The 24,290-nt window shown below is 35.9% G+C and overlaps 1 protein-coding gene across 1 annotated transcript in view; it reads right to left on the bottom strand.

Annotated features, from left to right (window-relative positions):
- OXCT1 (3-oxoacid CoA-transferase 1) overlaps positions 1-24,290 on the bottom strand; it is a 134,515-nt gene that overhangs the window by 43,460 nt on the left and 66,765 nt on the right. The window contains exons 9-13 of the mRNA XM_025436280.3: positions 23,893-24,007; positions 21,571-21,665; positions 19,239-19,287; positions 13,882-13,954; positions 13,202-13,277 (exon numbers count right to left, since the gene is read on the bottom strand). Of these exons, the coding sequence (XP_025292065.1) occupies positions 13,202-13,277; positions 13,882-13,954; positions 19,239-19,287; positions 21,571-21,665; positions 23,893-24,007 (408 nt within the window). The remainder of the gene's footprint in view (positions 1-13,201; positions 13,278-13,881; positions 13,955-19,238; positions 19,288-21,570; positions 21,666-23,892; positions 24,008-24,290) is intronic.

Below are 24,290 nucleotides of genomic sequence, written 5' to 3'. Positions count from 1 at the left end.
GATTGTTAAAAATTGATCATTTGTATTAAAAAATAACATCTATCAATATCTTATTTAAATAATGACATTAACAAGTTAAACTGTGTGATTAAATCAGTAAACACACTGAATAAAATTGAACAGCCATTCACTTTTAAAACTATAAATAAAAGGAAACTTCTAAAACAGTATAAAGGGCATTCAGTATAAACAGTATAAAAATAGAAAGAGCAAGCATAATATTAAAAGTGAAAATTCTAAATGAATTCTTATCGAAATCAAGAAAATCCTCAATCATTACTACTTACTTATATTGTTTTGGATATTATGTTAAAGAAAAGAAAGTAAGTGATATGCACTTTAGAAAAGAAAAAAATTTATAGATAAGAATACTTCATAGAATATCTAAGAAAATACTAAAATAATTATACTAGCTAATAAGAGAATTTTAAAAGTTAATAAATACAAGATAAATATACAAAACCAATAGTTTTCCTTTATATTAGCAAGACCACTTAGAAACTGAAATGAAATATCCAGCTGGACACACTGGCAAAAGCTGAAAAATAATTAGGAATAAAGGTAATGAATGAGGTAAAATGAAACCCGAATAAATGACAAAATACACCATATTCCTGGACCAGAAGACTTAACTATTATACATCTGTCAGTTATTTCTGAATCAACATATTTAATATTTAGTGCACAAAAGGTTTTACACAGTACCATCACTCACCCCGTTTTTACCATATTCACCACAGAAATAAGATTCTTCTTAAGGAGAAAGGTTGTACTAAGTTTGCTTAGTACTCTACCCAAAGTGGTTAATATACCTAATACAACAAACAAACAACTCCTAATAAATTTGTTGAATAAAACCCATCTCATTTACCACATTTTAAAAATAAAGAGCTGAGGTCTGGGATGTCTGGGTGGCTCAGTGGTTTAGTGTCTGCCTTTGGCTCAGGGTGTGATCCTGGAGTCCCAGGATCGAGTCTCACATCAGGCTCCCTGCATGGAGCCTGCTTCTCCCTCTGCCTATGTCTCTGCCTCTCTCTCGGTGTCCTTCATGAATGAATAAAGTTAAATAAAATAAAAAATTAAAAAAAAAGAGCTGAGGTCTCAAAAGGTTAAATAACTCCACAGATAGAGAAATACTTCAAAGTGTACTTGAAAGGAAAATGGGAGGCTCTTTGTATTGACATGTTATTTTTCAAAAGTAAACTTTTCCTCATAATGGAAACAATATTCCTATTGTATTACAAAACAGGAGAGATGAGTTCCAGGATTTCCTGAGTTACTAACTAGTTTTGTGACCTCAGTCGGGTCATCATTTTTCTGGACTCAAGTTTTCCATCAATAAAATTAGGGTGCTGTATAGCTGGATAATATTAAAATTATATCCTTAACTCCTTCGTGTTAATGGGATAACAGATTTGTGGCTTATAAAAGGAACTTCAGAGGTAATACTAAAACATTAAGGTGTAGGATCATATATGTGGTATTTACCTCAATATAATCTGGAGAGAAGGGGCAAGTGAACAGGAATATAGATGAAACAAAATTGGCCATGAATGGATAATTGTGTAAACTGGATGTATATATTTTATTATTCTATATTTGTATATATTTGAAATTTTCTCTAATAAAACTTTTTATGTTAATAAAAGTGCTGATCAAAAATGATCTCTAAACCAAAAGAGTAAAGCAAGAAGTAAAGACTTCAACTAAAAATGCCAAATCCAGTTATTTCATAAAACTTAGTCTTCAAGATTCATTAGCCTTTAGTGGCAGGGTCACGTCTTCAGCCCTTTAGTTTTATTTCCTGCTAAGTTATATCGGCAGCACCATTATTTATGAAATTATTAATAAATGGTTTTCTGAGAGATTTCATCTAGCATTTGTAATGTTTCCTCCCTTTCTTTTAAGTGGGTTGTTTAATGAAACAGGCTGTTGCAGTCATACAAATACATCACTAATGAAAGGGATAATAATTGCATATATCAAACTCACTCACTGCTCATTCTTTCTATAAAGAGAAGGAGAAAGGAGGGAGGAGGAGGGGAGGGAGGAGGAGGACTACGAAGGAGAAGATGAGGAAGTGACCAAACTCCCATTCTTTGTACAGCGGTCTGTCTTCTAACTCCAGAGAAAATGGAAGGTATATGATCAAAGAAATTCTTACAATAGCTGCTGGGAGGCCAGGTAGCACCATAGCTTGGAATCAATCAGATTTCTAGCTAACCTTTTTTTCAGCTTCTGGTTCGAATACATGAGTTCCAATACACAGCTGAAGTTCTTAGAACTAAGCAGTTGTTCACAAACACATCATACACAACATAGCAAGGAGGGAAAGAATTCCTTTCCTCCAGAGCCCAAAAAGACCCAGATAGCAAATAAAAGACAACATTTCTTTAAGATCACTGAAAATTGAGATTTCCAAAAAGAAAAGTTTACACATTCTCATGTCCCTTTACCTACTTAGAAGATTAACACTGGTGGGCACCTAGGCTGAGTGAGCCTGACTTGCCAATGAATTTGCTATTGTTCCTTCCTGATCTTAATTTTTTTAAACTTCCATTTAGCATTCCCCTTTGCAATAATTCCCATATTTTTACAGTTATGTTTCAATGTTTCCCATTTAACAAATATTAAAAGCTAACATTATTTTTGAAAATCCTGGTAGAAGACTTGAACTCTTCCAAAGAACTCTTCAATTGGTAAATTAAAACAAAATGGTAAATAAAATGGATAGAATACTTCATACATGAGGTTTATGCTATTTTCATATGATTAGGCAGTGAAGACTTTAGAATTTGAGAGTGCGAACTTTAAAAAATGATTAAGATGCAGAAAAAAGAACATGCAAATGGTCAATCAGCACCTTTCAAAACTCCAGCTTGAACTAATATCATATATACAGCCCATATCCTTCCAATTGCAATAGAAGTTTTGTTCCACACAATGAAACAATAATTTATCAAGCTTCCAGAAATGCTGTAAGAATATTTATTTATTTTGCAGGTAGTTTTATTTCTACCATGAAAGGCATTAATCAAACACTTCCCAAAAGAACACTGTGGTGCAATACAAAATAAATAAGAGCAAAGGAAACTATGGTTAAATCCCTGTTTCGTAACTGAGTTACATATATAAACTTGAATAGTTAACTCCTGATATATCTCTTCACCTATAACAGCAATGGTTATATTTAACTCACAACATTCTATTAAATGACAATAAATATACAAATAAATAATACCTGGCCAATGGCATGTGCTCAATAGCTATTAGTTCCTTCCTTGTAAAAATATTAGACTTATAATTTAGCTGTGGCTTTTGAGCGTTAATCATAGCTTTTAATCACCAACACACAGTATCCTCCACGTAAGAGGAAAATTCCTTATAAAACTAATGTATAAATATGTTAGTCTATAAATATACTTTAGCCCAAAAATGTTAGATGTAAATAATAAAACTAAGGATTAATTTTCAAGATGTTGGGGCAGCCCCGGTGGCGCAGCGGTTTAGCACCTCCTGCAGCCCAGGGCGTGATCCTGGAGACCCGGGATCGAGTCCCACGTCGGGCTCCCTACACGGAGCCTGCTTCTCCCTCTGCCTGTGTCTCTGCCTCTCTCTCACTCTGTCTCTCATGAATAAATAAATAAAATCTTTAAAAAAATTTTTTTTCAAGATGTTTTCCAGATAGTCACAGATAAAAGCATTTTTGAATAACTAAATATAGTATCCAAGCAAAGAGCAATAATAAACAGCTTATGTTTCTAATAAATTTCACAAATACTAACTTGTCTTTTAAAAAATGTATGCTCATTTGTTAAATTGCTGTACAGGAAAGAATCATTCTTTGCTCTTGGAAATTTTGCAAACATTAAATCGGTCTCTAAATTGGCACAGCAAGTAAAGTTCTGTTCATTGGGTCAGAGCAATTTTGTTTGTTTGTTTTTTGACACTCCTTCCTCTCTCCCCCTCCTCTTCTTCTTCTTCTCTCACCCCCCCCACCCCCACGCTCCCCCCACTCCCCGGCAAACTAGGGGTTGGTGCAGCTTTTATTTCCCAGTTAGAATAAACAGTGTCGGGCTAGGTTCTTCCATGGTCCTCTCTTCTGTCTAGGACAGCTGGGAATCAGAATAGGCTGGGGGATCGTCTTGATGTACAGGAACCAGAGATAGGAACTTTGGTTATCTTGCTTTTGATGAATGTACAAGTACTATAGCTAGGAGATACCTGATGTGAGGTAGATCTCAGAAGCAGAATTTACAGAGAAAATGGTCCAAAACAAGCTCCAAGACGCAGAATGCTCGGCAAAATCAGAATTCAGTAAGCATAGAGGATTGTGTGTGAAGGATTTGGAAGAAAAGCATGCTGTGGTCCTACTCCCTCGGCCCCAGCAACCAAGGAGAGGGCTAAGTGTATGTGTGCCCTTCGCTCAACCCGCAGCACAGCCTGGATGACAACTCCAGAGGATCCTACCCCTAGAAGAGGAGTCTGGACACAACTGGGGAATGGTGACTTCTACCTGAGGAAGCTGAAGTGACCATTTGGGAGAAGTAACTACACTACTGCTATGGAAAGTGAACAAGAAACGTGTGATCCTTCCCAGGTATGAGTCATAAGAAGGACTGTCTAAAGATGCTCTTAACATTTTCTCAATGGGATGCCTCACAAATGAGAACCTATGTGTGAAGTGGACCACAATAAAACTGGGAGCTGCAGGAGAAGCACTCAGCCATTGTTCTCTAGGACAGATGCTGCAGAAGGGGTCCAGATGGGGGGGCCCAAAGACCCCCCCACAAAGAAAAATGATCCACTTTCTCTGAAAGGACCAGAGAGCAGGGAACCAGCTCATAGCATTACCAACCGTGTAAGAACTTTCCCGCCCTATTTCTTTGCCTTCTCATTCTCCTGATTTTTACCCAGGTAGGTGCAGAACAGTGAACTGGGGGGAACAGGTGAATGAAGGAAAAAGCAGGTCACCACACAAAGCCTTTCCCAAATGCAGCCAGCCAGCCAGCCTTGCCTCTAGTTGGGGAGCCATAGGAAGGGGAGATGCATTGCTTTTAAATATGTTGAAGCAACGTTCCCTTTATTTTTTAAGAGAGAAAGCACAAACCGGGGGAGGGACAGAGGGCAAGGGATAAGCAGACTCCCCACTGATCAGGGAGTCCGAAGCGGGGCTTGAGCCCAGGACCCCAGGATCATGATCTGAGCTGAAGGCAGATGCTTAACCAACTGAACCACCAGGCATCCTTTTTTTTTGGTTCAGTGAAATCATTATAGGTTGAAAAAAATCAGCACTCATCTGTTCGGTGTACACAAAGGATACTAACTAGATCTTTTAAGAAAATATTAGGAAACTGGACTCTTTAAGTCTTGAATCAAAGTGGAGTTTGTATATTAAAGTGACCCAGTGATAGTTATTATATTATCAGAGAATGAGCTGAAATGTCACACAGAAGGAGAGCTTCCCTAACTAAAATAAAGACACCATGGGAGATAAAAATAGTTGTGTTTTTATTTTATCCCACAGGTAGAGCTTGTTCAACATATTGGATACAGAAAATACACACACACATGCTTGTTACAGTGGTCTGTAAAGAGACATTCACTATACTGAGAATAATCACCATGAATGTGATCTTTAAAATGACCAAAGACAGCAGCACTGAACAATATTTGGTAAGAGATAATAACTGCTAAAAGCCAAAAGGAAGGCCTCTAGAACAAAAGAGAAGAGGTTAAATGTGCAGTAAGGCAGCGGAGTAAGGCACTGCTGGCTCTTTAGACATCCTAGATGGCAGTTTAAAGAAATACAAAATAAATAAAAAGAAAAAACAGCAGCACTGGTAACAGAATGAAAACATTCTGAGTATGAATTGGGATAATTCTTCTGTACAGTAATTAATTAGGCATCAAAAACCCTAAAAAATTGACCAACATATACTTCTTCTAGGGATTTGTACTAAGAAAATCATGCAAGAAATATATGAAGATATAAGTTATAAGTTCAAAAATATTATTAATGGTATTGAATAAGGGAAAAAGTAGCTTTCAGATAGGAGAAAACAGGCAGTACAGAACTGTCATCTCTGAGAGAAGGAAAACCAATGGAGTGGGCCTGTACATGCCTCAGCCTACTGCCTGGAAGGAAGAATCCAGTGCAGGGAGGGGAACTCAGGCAGGACCCAGTAGTCCTACTGGGTTCAGAGAGACCAAATCAACTAGAATTTGACTAGATATCTCAAAATACCAAAACAGAGGTTGCTATACAGAAAGAGAGCTCACAAGATTTGCAAAGGATTTACCTCAAGTCTTTGGCAGAGTACCGATGTGCATATACACACGAGAAGAAATTATTTAAGGCCTAAAAAAGAGCCACTAGGAGGTATTAACTAAAAAAAAAAAAAAGTCCAGGATTCACAGAGGTCTGGAAACAGTACATATTCCTACTAACTGGAGGGGAAAGGCCTCATAATACATGGGGCATCAGGTAGAGTGCTCAAAAGGAAATCACGTTAGTAGTGGTGCTAACTCCACTGAAACTAAAGCCTTCTCTCAACTAACGTTAACAAAGTTGAAAAACAAATATTGAAAGAATCAACCTGAGTGACATCTATAAGATTTGCACTGTTAGAAACATCAAAGGAGATCCTTCAAGGAGAAGGGCAGGAAAGAGCAAAAATATTAGGAATATATAACTTTTATATCTGAAGTATACTATATAATAAAAATATACAACACATACATTTTTTCATATTTTCAATCTCTTTAAAAGAGCTGATGGTTTATTTATTATTATTATTTTTTTATAAATTTGTTTTTTATTGGTGTTCAATTTGCCAACATATAGAATAACACTCAGTAAGAGCTGATGGTTTAGAACAAAAATAGTAACAAAGCATCACAGGGTTTAAAACAAATGCAGAATAAAATGTATGATAACAGCAAAACAGGGTAACGGCAGGGAAGAGAAGTTCATAGTTATATGGTTCATACATTAATTGTAAAGTGATATGGTATTACTAAGACTGTGATAAACAAAAGGTATGTAATACAGATAAAATAAATAAAACCCTTCAGGAACCACTAGAAAAAAATAAGAAAAATAAGTCAATAGTGAAGATAAAATGGAATCATAAAAAAATGTTTCACTGACTCCCCCAATAATAGCAGGAAAAAAAGTCATATGCGCAAATGGCAAAAAAAAAATCACATGGTGATAGATTTAAGCTCTACCATGTTGACAATCACATAAATGTAAATGGCCTAAACCTCCAATTAGTCAGAGGTTGTAAGACTTCTATAAGTATGAAGAAAGACTTAACTATGTATTAACTACAAAACTCACCTAAATATAAAGACATAAATAAGTTGCAGGTAGAAGAATGGAAAAAAAATACCATATGAGTTACTATATTAATATCACAATAGACTTTAGAATACAAAATATTACCAGAAATAATGTGGGATATAGTGGTTAATTTGTTAAAAGAGTATAACCACTTTAACTGTGTACTCCTACAACCAATAATGGAGCTCTAAAATACACAAAGCCAAAAGATAATGCAACTCAAAATAGAAATTGCCAAATGCAGAATTATAGCTAAGATTTCATTACTCCTTTCTCAATAACTCATAGGACATAGAAAACCTGAATGCTATCTACCTACTTGATCTGAGTTATAGGACACTCAACCCAACAAGAGCAAAATACACATTCTTTTCCAATGCAGTTGGAACAGTCACTCAGACTATATCCTAGGCCATAACAAATTTCAAACTCAAAATGACTGAAACTACATAAAATTATGTTCTCTGACTTCGAGAGAACTAAACTAGAAATTAACAGTTATGTGGGAAAATCACCAAATATCTGGAAATGAAATGACATACTTCCAAATAACCACTAAGTCACAGAAAAAAATAAAAAAGGGAGATCAGTAAATATTTTGAAGAAAAAATGAAAACATTATATGTAAAAATTTGCAGGATGTGACTAATAAAGCACGTAGAGAGAAATTTATACCATTACATGCTTATATTAGAAAAGAAACTTTTCAAACCAATGATCTAAGGCAGGAGTTGGCAAACTTTTCTATAAAGTGTTAAATGGTAAATATCTTAGGTTTTACGGTCCATACAGTCTCTTGTTCCAACTACTCAACTTTGCTGTTGCAGCATAAAAGCAGCTATTGGTAATATATACATGAATGGATGGGGCTGTGTTTCAGTAAAACTATTTCCAAAAGAGGCAGTGGATCAGGTACGGCACATGGGCCATATGTGCTGACCCCTGCTAGAACATCAGCTCTGTAAGTACAAAGAATTTCATCTGTTCTGTTAACTGCTGCATCTTTAAGAGGCAAGAACAGTACATGGCCCTTAATACATGCCTAATAAATATTTGTTGAATGAACGAATGCAATCCCCAGAACAAGCATATGAGTTAAACACTATCATTTTGTAAATGAGTATACCAAAATAAAATCACCTGCCCTACCACTAATAGGTGACAGAACCAGTATTTTGCAGTCTAACTCCAAAGTTCTACACTTTCCACTACAATTACACTATGGTAAAAGTATTACCAAATAAGCGTAAAAGCATAATACCATATATACATATTTTCTCCACCATTTTCCTTACCTATGGTTTACAGAACAAGACAAATATGTTAAATCTATCTCTATATCTGTAGGTTTTTATCTTTATCTATAGTTTAATCTTTATATTTCTATATTTATATCATCTATGGATTTAATATTTAGACTATAGTTGATGCAATTAAACCACTAGATTAAATCTTTTAATTTTTAAATTTTTCCCAGCTTTACTGAGATATCATTAACATCATTTAAATCTTGAACACAAACCTCCTTAGTGTACAAACAGAAGACTAGAGAGTTAGCTTTATTTTAAAAAGACACAACTAGAATACCAAACCAATATTATGCACTCATACATGTAGCATACATGAGTACATCAATTTGTACTTCTTCTTTTAAAAGGCACAAAGAAATTTTTAAAATGTGAGGGAAAAACAAACACAATACATCCTGTCTTCCTTTGCCTTAAGACTCCCTCGTTTCAATTCTCCCCACACAAAAAGAGCAAGCCCTTGGCTATTGTGTCACTCCCATATAGCAGCCCTGTCCAGCAGGCCACAGTTGCATGCTTTCAATAACCAGCTTCCATTGCTGTTCATGCACATCTGCTTCCCTTCACAAGTCAATAATCTATGGCAGCTGTTTTCCAAAAATAGGCATTAGGAAAACCAGAACAGTTCTGAATGCAGATTCAATGGGCTACACATCTGTCCACATTTTTGTAGCTTGCCTGGGGTTTTACCATCATCACGATAATCAGAGAACTTGAAGGAGCCAACTACTATTTTGTCACATTTTCTCTCTTCAGATGCTCAGGGCAGAATTTTAAAAAATCTGTGTATAGGAGACTAACACTGCATACAAAGAAGCTATTAAAGGATAAGACAAATAGTATCCATACCATTCACCTGCCTTAAAAGCTTAATGTTTATTGTAATCTGACATTGTGATGATTGATGGAGATGCCATGATGCAGAGAAACTCAAGGCTTTACAACCATTGAAAGATTATTCAACTCAGCAAAAAGATAAAAGTAAATGAAAAATGATATAATAAAGCCGAACTTTTCAGCTTCTTAACTGCCAGATCTTGCAATAAAAATATATCTACATTTTAATAATCAACATAAATCTTTGGGACAAATAGAAATAGACTGCTCACTGAAACTTTAAAGAGGAGAGGCTATATCCTACCCATAACCAATAAGAGCAAGAAATGCATCCTCAAAGGGTTTAATTTTTGGTACTTGAATATGAACTCAGGATAAGTAGTCTGTACTAGCTTCCATAAAACACAGTCTTGCTTATGCCAGTGTACTTTAGGGCAAATATTCTCTTTAACGTTAAGCAATAGAGCACTGAAGAAGAAAAAAATAATAGCCACTATATCTATGCAGTGCTTTTAGTGGCCACTTTCATTTTCTTTTCAATTAATCCTAACAAAAACGTACTCTGGATTGTATGATTTGTTAGGGAGAGAACTGAAATTCAAATCAAATTTATTACAAACTGAAGCTCATGGTCTGGACTCTTAAGCTATTCTGCATTCAAAAGAGTCAAAATAAACATTATGCATCACATATGAAGAATCCAAAAGTGATTATCAGTTACTAAAGGAACAAAAGAAAATCTCATCAGAAATGATACTACCAGGGTGCCTGAGTGGCTTACTTGGTTAAGCAACCAACTTTTGGTTTTGGCACAGGTCATGAGCTTAGATTTGTGAGATCGAGCCCCATGTTGGTTTCTGAGCTAGGTAGGCAGGAGCCTGTAAAAGACTCTCTCTCTCCCCCTCCCTCTGTGCCCACCCCTGCCCTCTGCTCACATTCTCTCGAAAGAAAGAAAGAAAGAAGAAAGAAAGAAAGAAGAAAGAAAGAAAGAAAGAAAGAAAGAAAGAAAGAAAGAAAGAAGAAAGGAAAGAAAGAAAGAAGAAAGAAAGAAAGAAAGAAAGAAAGAAAGAAAGAGAAAGAAGAAGGAAGGAAGGAAGGAAGGAAGGAAGGAAGGAAGGAAGAAAGAAAGAAAGAAAGAAAGAAAGAAAGAAAGAAAGAAGAAAAAAGGAAAGAAAAGAAGAAAAGAAAAGAAAAGAAAAGAAAAGAAAGAAAAAAAGAAAAAAGAAAAGAAAAGAAATGACATTATCAACTTCCACTACCAAGAAGAGTGGAAACAGACACAAGAATACAATTCATGCTTCGTTTTTGTTCCTTTAGACCTCCAGAGTTCTCCATCACTGCCCTATTAGGTCCAGTCATTTGGAAATGCATAAGTTCTTAGAGTATTAAGAAGAGTATAAAGTAACAAACACTGATATTTTAATCACTCACAGGATATGTAAAAATGTGATATATACTGAAAAATCTTTCCTTCATAGGGCAACTACAGAATGCATACTCTGAGTGCTTCTAGCCTCCCCATGTGCTAAACTATAATATAAACAAAACATACACTGACTTTTTAAAGATGCCCATGTTCCCTGAAGGCAAAATGTGTTGAACATTGTTGAACATTATTCTGCTCCATACTCATGACCACTGTGCAAATTGATTTCAAAACTTGTTAACAGTCCAGAGAAATAGGCATATTTAAATCTCTATTGTTTCTGTTCATAGTAACTAATTCTATTCCCTTTCTGCCAGGTACCCCCAACTTCTCCTTCTTAAATAATAACAAGCCATTTATTTAGTTTGAAGTATGCATCAACCCCTATACATCATATACAAAGTGTTAAGTACTTCATATACGTTGTATCATTTACTTCTTTATGTAATCTTATAAAGTAGGTAGTATTCTATCATTCCCATTTTACAGATGAAGAAAAGCAGGCAATGCCTCAGTTACACTGCTAGTGAGTGACAAAAATTGGGTTTCAACCCACATCTGTCTCATTACAGGGCCCTTGCTCTTCACCACTAGGCTATGAGAGCCAGACAGGACACCTGAAATCATCTAGTCTCAATTCCTCATTTTATAGATAAGGATGGTTTAACATGAAGAATTTAAGTGACATGTTCAAGATCACACCTTGGTTACTGCATAGAGTCAGGGCTAGAATGCAGGGCTTACATTTTTACACTCCTTCTACTACGCCATATGGCCTTTTTTTAGATTTTAAAAATAAAAATATATTCTCATTATCTACACAAATAAGTATTCCCATAAACTGTCAATCTGATTCACTGTACAACATTCAGGAGATTTTCCCTGATGTCAACTCTTGATGGCTGATTTAGAATGATGAATATTTTTAAACAAAAATAACAATATATTCCATAATTTACTAAGGTTCTTATTATTTTAATGGTTCAATCATATTTCTCCCTTACACTTTATTATTTTAAGTAAACTTTATTCCCAGTGTGGGGCTTGAACTCACAACCCCAAGATCAAGAGTAGCATGCTCTACCAACTAAGACAGCCAGGTGCCCCTTTTCCTTAAGTTTTAAATGTGACTTATGATTATTCTTTAATATTCTGGTTCTCAAACTTGGCTATATAATCACCAAGGTTGCTTTTAAAATGCCCAGTGCCTAGGCTACATCCCTTATTAGTTAAATTGGAAACTCTGGGATCATAATATTTTTTAAAACTGTCAAGTGATTCTAATATGCAATGAAGTTTGAGAACTAGGACTTTAATCATTATTCAAACTTTAAAATAATATTTAATGGTATATTAGATCAAAAGAGCTAAACACAATCTAACACTGTCATCAAGTATATTAATCTACCTTCCCCAAGAAATTACTAGAGAAAAAATATAAGATTTCAGAAAAACTCTCAAATCATAGAACACAAGTATCAGTTATTTAAACAAATTCCTTTTGGCTGACAATACAGAAAAACCACACAAATCCTTAAGTACACACAAAGTATAACTTGAGTTACCAACCAAAATGAGCTCATAATCACAGACATGAATTATATCTTGTTGCCATACACATATCACAAAGCAACAACCTGGAACATAACAAAACACACTCATAAATTAAGTCTACTGATTATAGTCCTTCTTCCAAAGCTGATTCTAAGTGGTTTTTCCTTGATTTAGGCTGTTAGTAAATGAAAATTGTTTGCATTTCACAAGCATGTTTAAACACCATAAGATTTGTATTCCATTACAGGAGACAATGTGATTGATTACTTATGAGGTAAGACAATGTGAATGATTATTTATGATCGACCGATCAAGAGAGGTTTTTAATCACCATAAGAAAATATAGAATTAACATAAAATTAATGAACTTGTTAATTGTTCTTTCTAATTATAAAAATTTAGCTATAACAAATATTGGTATTTCTTATTTTTATCAGAATTAACCCACTTATTCTTAATCTTCCCCAGTTCTCTGTTCCTCATGGAAAATTAGGTTTTGGCCCTGATCTTACCTTTTTAGTCGCAACTAGACAGTAAATAAGCAAAGTTAAATAGTTCTCAGTAGCTGCTTTACCAAAATTTGACTAAAATATTAAATGTCATTATTAAAATATGTCCTTATTTCTACATTATATTGTAGAACAATATAGCACAGCAATGCAACAAGATTTTTCTTAAAAAATAATTATGGCAACCCAGGCACAACTCAAAAGAAAAATGTCCACTTACAGGTATCATCCAGTTAGCGAGGTCACCATATCTGGAAACTTGCATTGCTCCGAGCATTGTTAGATTGACATGCCCCCTGAGAGAGAAAAAGGAAATATAAAGCAAACTTCACAAGCTTTATGTCCCATTTGCTTGAAATTGCCAGCAATTAAAATAATTCTATACCCTCCAAAATAAATTTGCTTTCTCCCACCAACACCTATTTCCAAATCAATCAGCTCAAGCTGATATAGAGAAATAACCATTAAGAGTTCTTTAAAAAAAATTATAGCCTAAATAGTCTCCAAAACCAAATTAAAAACAGGTGTACACAGTGCGTTTGTTTCCCTCCATGAGGGGAATGTGGCTTGATTTGAAGGGAAACGCTAGCTAGAAAATGAAAACACAATTTTGTAGGAAATGTTGGGATCCTCAGAAAGAACTTTAAAAATGTTGACTTTGGTATTCTCAGCACATAGATATAGATTCCATTTGGGGGGTTCTTTTAATAACTGTGAGCTCAATGTTCCAATTCCCAACATTCAATGTGAATAATTTCACATCTTGGTGCAGCTGAATGAGCTATGACCATTTTCTGGCTGGGAGATGTGGTTACGTTTTGGAGCCTTGCTAACACGTTCAGGGGATGACTCAGTCCATTCCATACCATGTGGAACACGAGGGGCTCCGTTGTCACATACCCTCTAATCATCGCAAATGATTCATCGCTGGAGAAGTAAGAGGCTCCTGGAAGAACAGTAACTGTTTCCTTGCCTAAATACACATACATAAGAAAGGAAACAAAGGAAAGAAAAAGCTATTAGATTTCTAAGAGTAGAAATCATGCAGAGAGAGGTCTCTACCTTCTCTGTTTCCTAAAGAACTAAGGCCTCTTTAACCAAACCACAGTGTCAATGGGGGCACGGGGGACACAGTGGGCACTGCTGCCCTATGAAGAGGAGTACTTCGTCAGTGGCAATGTTCAGATTTGCCCCTGCATGGTGATAACAGAAAGCAAACCAACTTTAATTTTATTATTGTTTCTGAAATTCTCTACAGATAAAGCACCCCCTGTTGCTTCTAAACATTCCTACCTGCCCCCAGCCCCACTCCCTCCACAATTCCCTGCTAAATGCTGATGAGAGTGAGGGAAAAGGAGTCCCTGGGATGCACCTGTCAGGATCGAGTGCTGCTATAAGTCACTGGAGCAAAGAGATTGTGGAAAAAGCATGAAGAAACCCAACTCTGAAGGGAAGGACACAAATATCTGCTCCTCAGATATTTCTTAGAAATCAAGAAATAATCTAGAAAGTGAGGTGCCCCTTATTTCCTTAATATCATTAGGCCTGAATCTCTTCTTTTTCTCTCTCTCTCTGCCTTATGTTTCCTTTCTTGCTCCTGTAAGTTTCTCATAAAATCATAGGACTTTGATGAGATCAGGGAATAGCACCCTAATACTGCCTCACATATTTAATGGTAACTTCCAAGAGGTCCTCTTGGGAAGACCTCTTCCAAAACTTATAGTTCAGAATGAAAGTTCGGAGCTGGACAGGATCTTCAGGGTCATCCAGTCCCCAAACAACCAATCATATCACCTGACATATATTTCAGCTGCTTTCTTTTTGTGATCCATTTTCTGTGTGTACACTGCCTAGAAGGAAGCTTCTGATCTTAACTAGAAAAATGCTCACATGCTACTTTGGCAAATAGAAGTCAATTGTATGAGAACACTCCATGCGTTACCCCAGTGTAACAAAGCAGTCAAAAAGAAGGGGAAGAAGAGTTATGATTCCAGGTTTGGAAGAGAGAAAAGCTCCCAGATACAACAGGACCAGAGTGGTCAGACCATGCATGCCCAGGTGTGCAACACAGCTGTTCGCTCCGCTTCTCAAGCCTTGCCTGAAAGCTAAATTCTATCAATATCCCTCTCCATCTGAGCACAAGTAGAGAGAAAGAGGCTATTTATATATCATGCTGAAATATTTATTCCCCAAAGGGGTTTGATTCTAAATAGGGGAAACATTTTCACATCTTTCAAAGTACTATAAAGATGAAAGGTTTGGAAAATACTTTCTGCTGTGGTCAGTAGGGGCTTTTAAGAAGCACATAAGATTTGGAGGATTAAATGAAATAATGCAGGCATAGCACCTGGCACAAAGAAAGGACTCCATAAACATAAGCTTTTATTACTGTCATTTTTATTATTCATCACTCCAAACCTACTTATAAAAGAGACAATGCCATCGCCCCTCTAGGGATAAATACTACAGGATCCAACAACTGGTTTATATGGCAGAGTTATACACCCAGCCTGGGAGCTGGAGGTTTCAGGACAGGCATAACACAACTAAACTTGATCCTAACACAACTTCCTTATCCAGCAAATTTTGTTCCTTACTGGTCCTGTGAGGTAGATAAACAAGGAGCAAGAATGTGTAGGACAAAAAAAAAAAAAAGGCAGAGAAACATAAAAATCTCAATTCTTTGTTCTCCAAGTGCTAAATCACAATGACTTCCAAAGGGCAATCTCTGCCAGCTGACCGTACATAGAAGGCATTATTTGCCACTCACAGGAAACTTGGAGATCAGTGAGAGAGGTTTGACTCTCCCCATGTGATTTATGGAGCATAGTTTTATTTAAGAGCACAGAAAACAACTCTCATAAAAAACAGTTGTCAGGCACCTGCTAATACATTCTGGCATGTTATAAATTACATTCTCTGGAAGCCAAGTTAGTTGTCAGTATTTTTATATATACAATATCTAAATAAAAATAGATATCCTAAAGTTGAACCCATGTTTTTCAATTACAATGTTCAAATTTGTTAAGAAATAACTATAATCAACATACAATCAATATTTTAAAGAAAAAGAACTTTCTTATTTGACTATTCCTGATTGATTTTTGTTTCCTCCAGTTTTTCTCTGTATATGTCTAAATACTTTCACAATATTTTGGCAAAAACAGCTATTTAATTTCATACTTATGGAGTCCTTTGGCTCATGATTTAGCATGTGTCATTCACTCAATATTAAATAAATATTTCCTATGTGCCTTGAACAGTGTTACAAACCAAACACAGATGACCTAACCCAAAACTTCTCAAACTTTAACATCTATGAGAATTCATGGAGAACAGATCTCTGAGTTGAATTGCCAGAGTTTGTAATTCAATAGGCTTGTGATGGGGCCTAAGAATCTCTATTTCTAATAAGTCCCTGGTGATACTGATGCTGAGGCTGAAGGTCTGGGGACCACACTTTAAGAACCAATGCCCTAAAGTAAAAGGAATATACTATTCAGCTAGATATAAATACACATGAATAATTACGAAGCAAAATGTGAGACACTAGATGCGTTACAGGTTCAAAGGAGGGGCATTTCTGAACCACAGAAGGATCTGGAGAGGACAAATGAACTGGAACTGGAAGAACAGGAATAACACATTTTGATAGGAAATTACTGTCAAGGAGATGGGGATGAAAAAAGAAGGGGACAGAAAAAAAAATCTGGTGACAGGCAGAGGAAGAGCAAAAGCATGGAAGAAGGAAAGCATGAGTCATAATCAGAACAGAACCAGTAGTCCAGGATGGGTGGATACAGAAATCCTTGCGGGTGTAATGGAAGATGAAGCTGGAGAGGGCAGGTGTGACTATCAGGTAGATCTTGAATGCTATACTGTTTGTACCTTAGTCTGCAGGTCCGTGATTCTTCAGTTGTGGCACAAGGGCCTCTAGAGAAGGCACTACTGACATTTGGAGCTGAAGAACTCTGTGAGGCGGGGCTGTTCCAGTTATTGTAGGATAACTTAACAGCATCCCTGACCTCTACCTGCTACTTGACAATAACACTCGCAATCAAAAATGTCTCCAGACATTGTCAAATATCCCCAGGGGAGTAAAATCACCCCCACTTACTCACTGAGAACCACTGCCCTTAGAGGCACATGGCAGGGGCCAGGGATATTTATAAGGTTATTCATGAGATTAATGTGGCCATTCTTTCTAAAGCAGTTTCAATTAAAGGTAAGTCATTTTAAACACCATTGGTATAGTAAAAGACAATTAAGAAATGGAGAAGAATGCAAAATGTACATTAGTATGAAAGCTAAAATGTGAGACTCAGTGGAAATTTCACAATTGCATCGGAATACTGCAAATCCTAACAGGACCTCTGAAAAGCTGCTGTTAAGCACTGCCTTCTGCACCTTTGTAAAACTTAGGTCAGCAATGGGTATAACTCAATGTGTAGAGGAAAAGGCCAGGATACTGTGTGTGAGTCCAGTCTCTAGCAATGGGATCTTGGGTATATAGCATATTATTATTTTGGGCCTCAGTTTCCCAATCTGTATAAGTTTTCACTTGAGGCTCAAATGGTATAATAAGTATGAAAAAGTATGCTCCAAACCAAATAGTGCCATACGGTGATAATTTATTTCTACATAACCTATGAGATTATTATTTAGAAGGGATACCTAGAAATAGTTATTTTAAAACACTGATTATAGCTAGAAATAGAACTTTTTGTATTCATTCCAAGAGATTTCTATAGAAATCTTTTTAAATTAACACAAACAAGGGGCTAATCTTCCAGGTAACTTACAAATTTGGGGAGTTGAGGAGACTACCAATATGTATTCTGGGTTCTTTCACTCAAAGTATTTCCTCCCTAATTTAGGCAGTTCTCCAAAATCCAAAGCAACATAAATCCTGAACAGAACTTTGACCAAAGAGTTAAAATATTAGTAAATGGATTTGTAGCTTAGCTTCCCAAAAAGCAATGAATTATTGTTTAACAAGGCAGTCTAAGGTTACACATGGTATTTGGGGAGTTAAAATATTAAACTAGTGGCTTCAGTAGGATTGAGCTACTTTTAAGCTCGTGGAATCAAAAATGCCTACTGTCCAATAATCATTGAAAAGATTAACTACTTTTCTAAGGAAAGTGGGTTTTATGAACTCAGGCCGAAAATTTGGAAAATGAAGTTATTCATTTTGCAAATAACTCACTAACATCATAAATTAATTAAACCAAGCAGCAAATATTTTCACAGATCAATGAGCTATTGCTAAAGGGTACAGTACAATTAAATTACAGCCTTAGTTAAATGTCATTGCTTTATCACAGTGGGCCTTTCAGGGTTGAGTCATGTTAGCTAATTCAACTATTCAACCAGAAGCGGTTTTACTTCCAAAAATTCTAAGTATCAAACATCAATTCCACATGGCATCTGGCCTTTATGTTCAGCTAATATTGCTTCTCTTCTGAGATTTACATGTACTACTTTTGAATGTGAAGAGTAATACTTTTGTGGGGGTAGAATGAGGAAGAGTAAAAAGGTAAAGAAAATCATGCTGGAATATAAGAATTCACTTCTTATGAGGAGCCCCAATCTAAGATAATCTTCAGCCCCAACAAGGTGGCAGTGTTGCCTCAAGTATGGGCAGCAATGATGGCCAAAGGATCTGGCCTGGTTTTTTTCCCCCTCTGGGCTGCTCTTACTACATGCAACTCTATGTCATAGTCAAATAAAAGGCGAAGCATATAAATGTGCAAGTTAAGAAGAGAGACTAGAGTGCCAGTTCAAAAAAAAAAAAAAAAAAAACTATTGTTCACATCACTGGGTTGTACTTAGTGGCAGAATAAATCCTTAAATATCCTTGAACCTTTGAAGGATGCTCTCCTTCAATGATGATGAAGTATTGCTCAGAATAAAAATCCCAGTGTGACAGATCTTTTCTTTGGCCTCTGGATCCACTTGTCATCCTCCTCATCACAAAAAGGCAGACATTTTTCAGCCTGGGTGCCATTATATGTAGCTCCACCTGCAATTTCTCCCCTATCCTAGTCTTCTCTAACTAAAAGATGATCTCTTATGAGCAAACCAGGCAAAGAAGAGACTAGGAAGGCTTCCCTTCCCGCCTCAGTGAAAAACACAATGGAGCACGCTCCGGGAAAAAGACAAAGAATCAAGTCCAACTCCTTTCTCTTATTCGGCAAAGAACTAAATTAACAGCAAAGGAAAACACTAGAAAAACATGTGATGAAGGAGTTTACCTGCATTGATTAGATCTGCATCAACTTCATTTTGTAGTGGATACGGACCCTGGGAAAGCACACACTGAATTAGTAAAAGAAGCTTCTCACTGAATTATACACTAAAATCGTAGCATAAATAACTTCTCTAAAAACGGTAGGAAATTCCTATCAAAAGACTTGAAGTGAACCTTTTAAAAATAATTCCAGTATTTTCATGGCTATTTCTCATATTGATTAGTCTTTCCTATACTAATAACTATGATAAATAAAAATTATGTCCTAAAAATAACCAAAGTTTGAAAGAAAATTTGAGCTATTAGAAATATAGGTCAGTAAAACAAAAAGTAATTATTTAGTACCTACTATGCAGTCAACGTTACTCATAAATCTTCCTGGTAGTATCAGTGACTATAATAAAAAATGTCTGCCTTATTTGACTAGAAGGACCTAGAGAGGCAAAATTTCATCCTTTAGGTATGCAGTATCTAAAAGTTCTAATTTGGACCTCATCTCTCACAACACCTAAGTTTTGATGCCCATATTTTCCCTTTGCTTGGTTACTCTCAGTTTTGCTTTTTAATTTTGTATGTATTTTTATAAGGCATCTACATTACTTGAATGGGGTGAGTAGTTTCATAACAACATAAGATACAGTAAATGAAACAGGAGGAAATGGAAAAAGGCAGGGGGAAGGCATAAGACAGAACCAAGAGTGAGGAAATCTGAGCTGGGAAATTCTAACATACTTTTAAAAGAAAGACCGTGGGGGTACCTGGGTGGTTCAGTTGGTTAAGTATCTGCCTTTGGTTCAGGTCATGATCCCAGGGTCCTGGGCTCAAGTTCCAAGTCAGGCTCCCTGCTCAGTAGAGAACCTGCTTCTCCTTCTCCCTCAGCCTCAAAATAATCTCTCCCCACTCATGCTCTCTCTTCCTCTTTCTGCCTCTCTCTTGCTAGCTCTATCTCAAATAAAGAAAATCTTTAAAAAAAAGAAAAAGAGAGGGAGACTAAACACTATCATTTAAATAAACTGAAGTAGCAACTAATGTTTTAGAACTACGTAAATTTTCCCTTTAAACACCGACCATGGATAATACATATCAACTCATTTCCCTTGTCTTGAAAATGAGAGAACCAGTCTCTATAAATAATCACATTTTAAAGATATGTGAGTCTTCGACTGCAATATGAATCTTTTATCCAGACTTATATCAGTTCTATGCTTTTAAGGATGGTCATGATTATTGCCTCAATCAGTATTAACTATATGTTAATGATCACTATTCATGTTTTATTTTTTAAAAGATTTTATTTATTTATTCATGAGAGACACAGAGGCAGAGACACAGGCAGAGGGAGAAGTAGGTTCCCTGCAGGGTGCCCTATGTGGAACTCCATCCCAGGACCCCGAGATCACGACCTGAGCTGAAGGCAGATGCTCAACCACTGAGCCACCCGGATGCCCCTCATTATTTATGTTTTAAAGACTAGATACACACTTTCCCTATATACAATTTTTAATACAATAATAATTAAGATCTACTGAGAACAGAAGATTAGAAATCTTATAAATAGGCCAAACTATAAATAATGTCTGCCAATACTTAATATTACATAAAAAATGTCATCCAGGAAGCAAAAGTATTTATTATTATGGACTGAATTAAAAGTATGTCCAAATTCTATAAGAATGTTGAACTCATTTGCAGGGTTAATCTTGAGGAAGAGAAAATAAATTTCCCTTTTTAACAACATGGCCTCAAAATAATCAGGTAAGAACTTTTTGAATTAATCAACTGTCAAAAAATTTCTCATTTCCTCAAGCAAAAACCTTACTTTTCAGTTTCTCATTCAGAGTTTTATCGGTCATTGCTTACTACAGAATTCTTAATAAATTCTGTATGAATGATAACCTTCATTATTTTGTCCAATCACACAAAAGAAAGTTATGTAAACAGGACACTGTGAGGGCTCTCTGAAGCAGGAACACACCGACAAACTGACCCAGGAGGAACAGCCAGAAGGGGTCAGACACCTTAAAAATAATGCTGAGAACTTTAAGCTAACTACTCTCAGAAGATTTTACTATATGGACTATCTCATTTTTCCATCAAGAATGGATAAATAAGGGATCCCTGGGTGGCGCAGCGGTTTGGCGCCTGCCTTTGGCCCAGGGCGTGATCCTGGAGACCCGGGATCGAATCCCACATCAGGCTCCCGGTGCATGGAGCCTGCTTCTCCCTCTGCCTGTGTCTCTGCCTCTCTCTCTCTCTCTGTGACTATCATAAATTAAAAAAAAAAAAAAAAAAAAAAAAAAAAGAATGGATAAATAAAACATTAATTTCTGCCTTACCAAACCCAGGATTCCATTTTCACTTTGCAGATGAACTGTGATATTTGGGCTGATATAGTTGCTGGCTAGAAGCGGGATCCCTATGCCCAAATTAGCTGGGGAAAAAAGATGTTAAGGTCCACCGAATAAAAGGTAGAGAGATTATGCCATAAATCTGCCACATGTATAAATCTGAACTTTAAAGGCACTTGTTCTGAATGTAATCATGGAATACATTCTCCCATCACCTTCTAGGTGCTATTTTGTAATCTTTTTTAAAAAGAAAATCCTAATTCCAATAACATTAATATGCTTTCCTATAAAGATATCAAAGTAGTAGCTTCAGAGGTCATTTTTATTGTAAGACATATTTTATTTTCATTAATGTGCTTAGCAAATTTGAACTGGTGTATTATGACTTATTATGCCTGACATATTATTAAACATGGCTTGACCTTTGTTTAAAAGTAATTTTCACTATTCAAAACTCCCAACTAAAAATGACAATGATTTAATATTCTCAAAAATGGCTGTCATTTTTAAATTAAAAAGAAAGTTTCTGACAATACCAAAATGTCTGTCTAAAGCCGTAATGATTCCTTTGGGTCACTGAGATAACATTCATTGGAAACTGAATCTTCTCTAAGATATAAAGAAGGAGGAGGAGGTGTCCAAGTTTCAGTGAATATAACTGAGACCATATAAAAAGTAGCTGAGCTAAGTCATCAAAGAGCTAACTGAGAATTTGATTCTTCTTCCTAAAGTGATTGGGTCCTAATTTGTCTGAATGGTGTAGATTTAATCTTGCCTCTCAACACAAGCAGGCTAACCAGATCAGAGATACTCACATTGCCTGGAACTGCTGTTCATGCTGTCCACCACCACCTCACACTGCAGTACTCACCAGAACTAGTGCAAAGAATGATGGCGCTCTGATGAGATTTCAGTAACAGTGAGATCTTTATGCATCAGAGCCAGAAAAAATAAAGTTTGTATATGCTGCAATATTAGAGACAATGAAGGCTGGCAGGAAGATTCAATTAACCAAGACACTGCCTGAATTCTTTCATCATATTCTATAATTTTTCCAGTTTGTTAATGCTTTTTAGTGGGTCAAATATCAGGCATAAAGAAGTCTGTGTACTCTGGATTGAAAAAAAAAGTGGGTGGTATGAAAAGACCATTTATATCAACTAGCAAGTATTTTTCATATGCTGTACAAGAACAGTGAATAAAGAACATGTAGAAGCCATTGTTACCTAAAATCAGTGTTATCATATAGTCAGTGTTTAAATGTTACTGGGAAAACAACTGACTAGGGGTCAGAAGAAAACCCAGGGCCAGCTTTCATGGCTAAGTTAACTTGGTTGACGTTTTATCTTGCAGACACAGGAGCTAAAGAGGAAGTGCTATTATATTCCCCTCTCCCATGTGAATTCTCACCATAACACAAGGTATAAACTGGGAAACAAAGGAAGATAAAACAGTAGAGGTAAAAATAAAGTAGAAAAAGAGTTTCCCCAGTCAGGATCAGTCTGAATGATGATATTCATGGGTGGGGGAAGCTCATAGAACGTAGACACTTTTGTCCTATTTTTAGCTCCTCCTTTAGGCCTTTAACTATGGCTTTAGTGTATTTACCACTCAACAAATATTTATTTTATCAAACACTATTTGTATTTACATGCAATATTTGTTATTGTATAGTTCAATGTTTGACATATTGAAAATGAGCAAAATGGCCAAGAGACTCACTGTTAAACACAGTCAAAAACCAAATAACTGTACTAAATTATCTCAACCTACCTCTTTTATTTTTTTTGACAAAGTATCTAAAGCAGAATTTGAATCATTCCTTGAATACTCTTACAAAGCATTAGACATAAAAAGGTACACTCCTGGGATCTTTGTCAAAGGAAACCAGGGTTGTTAAGAAGTTGGATCTTATGTTTCAATGAGTATGCAAATGTCAGAACACAGAGAAAGTAAATAGCACTGTTGTAACTAGTACTTCTGAGATTTGAAACTCTCATCTTGGGTAATCTCTTTTCCCAATAACCTTTAGCAAAATGCCAAATTGTACTGAAATCCATTGTATATTAGAAAATAGCTAAGCAAATTTTGATTGCCCTTTTGTTTCAAGAAGGCAAACATTATAATTCCAATTTCATAGATCTTGATATCTTTAGGCTATATGCCACATTTTGTAAAAATTGAGCCACTGCTTTAAAAGTTACAGTGGACTAGCAAGAAGAATCACTAAGCAGGAGGCCCAGTAGGCTGATGAATATAGAAAAAGTGAGGGCTATGTCTCCGTCCAGCCCCAGAATAGGTAAAGGATACCATACATGCCGTCCTCAAATTCAAGAGCTGCCCGCTTGATGATACGTTCCCTTACATTATCTCCAGGTTTACCGGATTTGGTTTTTACATCTTCCTCTTTCCGGACTGATAAACGCTTTAAAATAGACAGAAATAGATTACTCATAGTTGAGTTATACCTTGTATTTTATCACTGCTGAAATATAAAATTTTACTGGAAAAAAATTTAAGTCTCTCCCATTACTACTATGAGGTAAATCTACAATAGAACAGAGAGGTTTTTTTTTAAAAGAATAACATGGGTGGTATTTGATGACAGAAATGTTTTAGAAAGTGAAAGAGGTCAGATTTGTTTGAAGAAGAAGATATACTTGTTCTGTTTCTTGAAGCAAATAATTCCTGTTACTGTCACATTGACT

This window comes from Canis lupus, chromosome 4 (assembly GCF_003254725.2).
Source record: "Canis lupus dingo isolate Sandy chromosome 4, ASM325472v2, whole genome shotgun sequence".
Lineage (NCBI taxonomy): Eukaryota > Metazoa > Chordata > Mammalia > Carnivora > Canidae > Canis > Canis lupus.
Note: the sequence above shows the minus strand (reverse complement) of the source record. Positions and strands in the feature narration are given on the sequence as shown.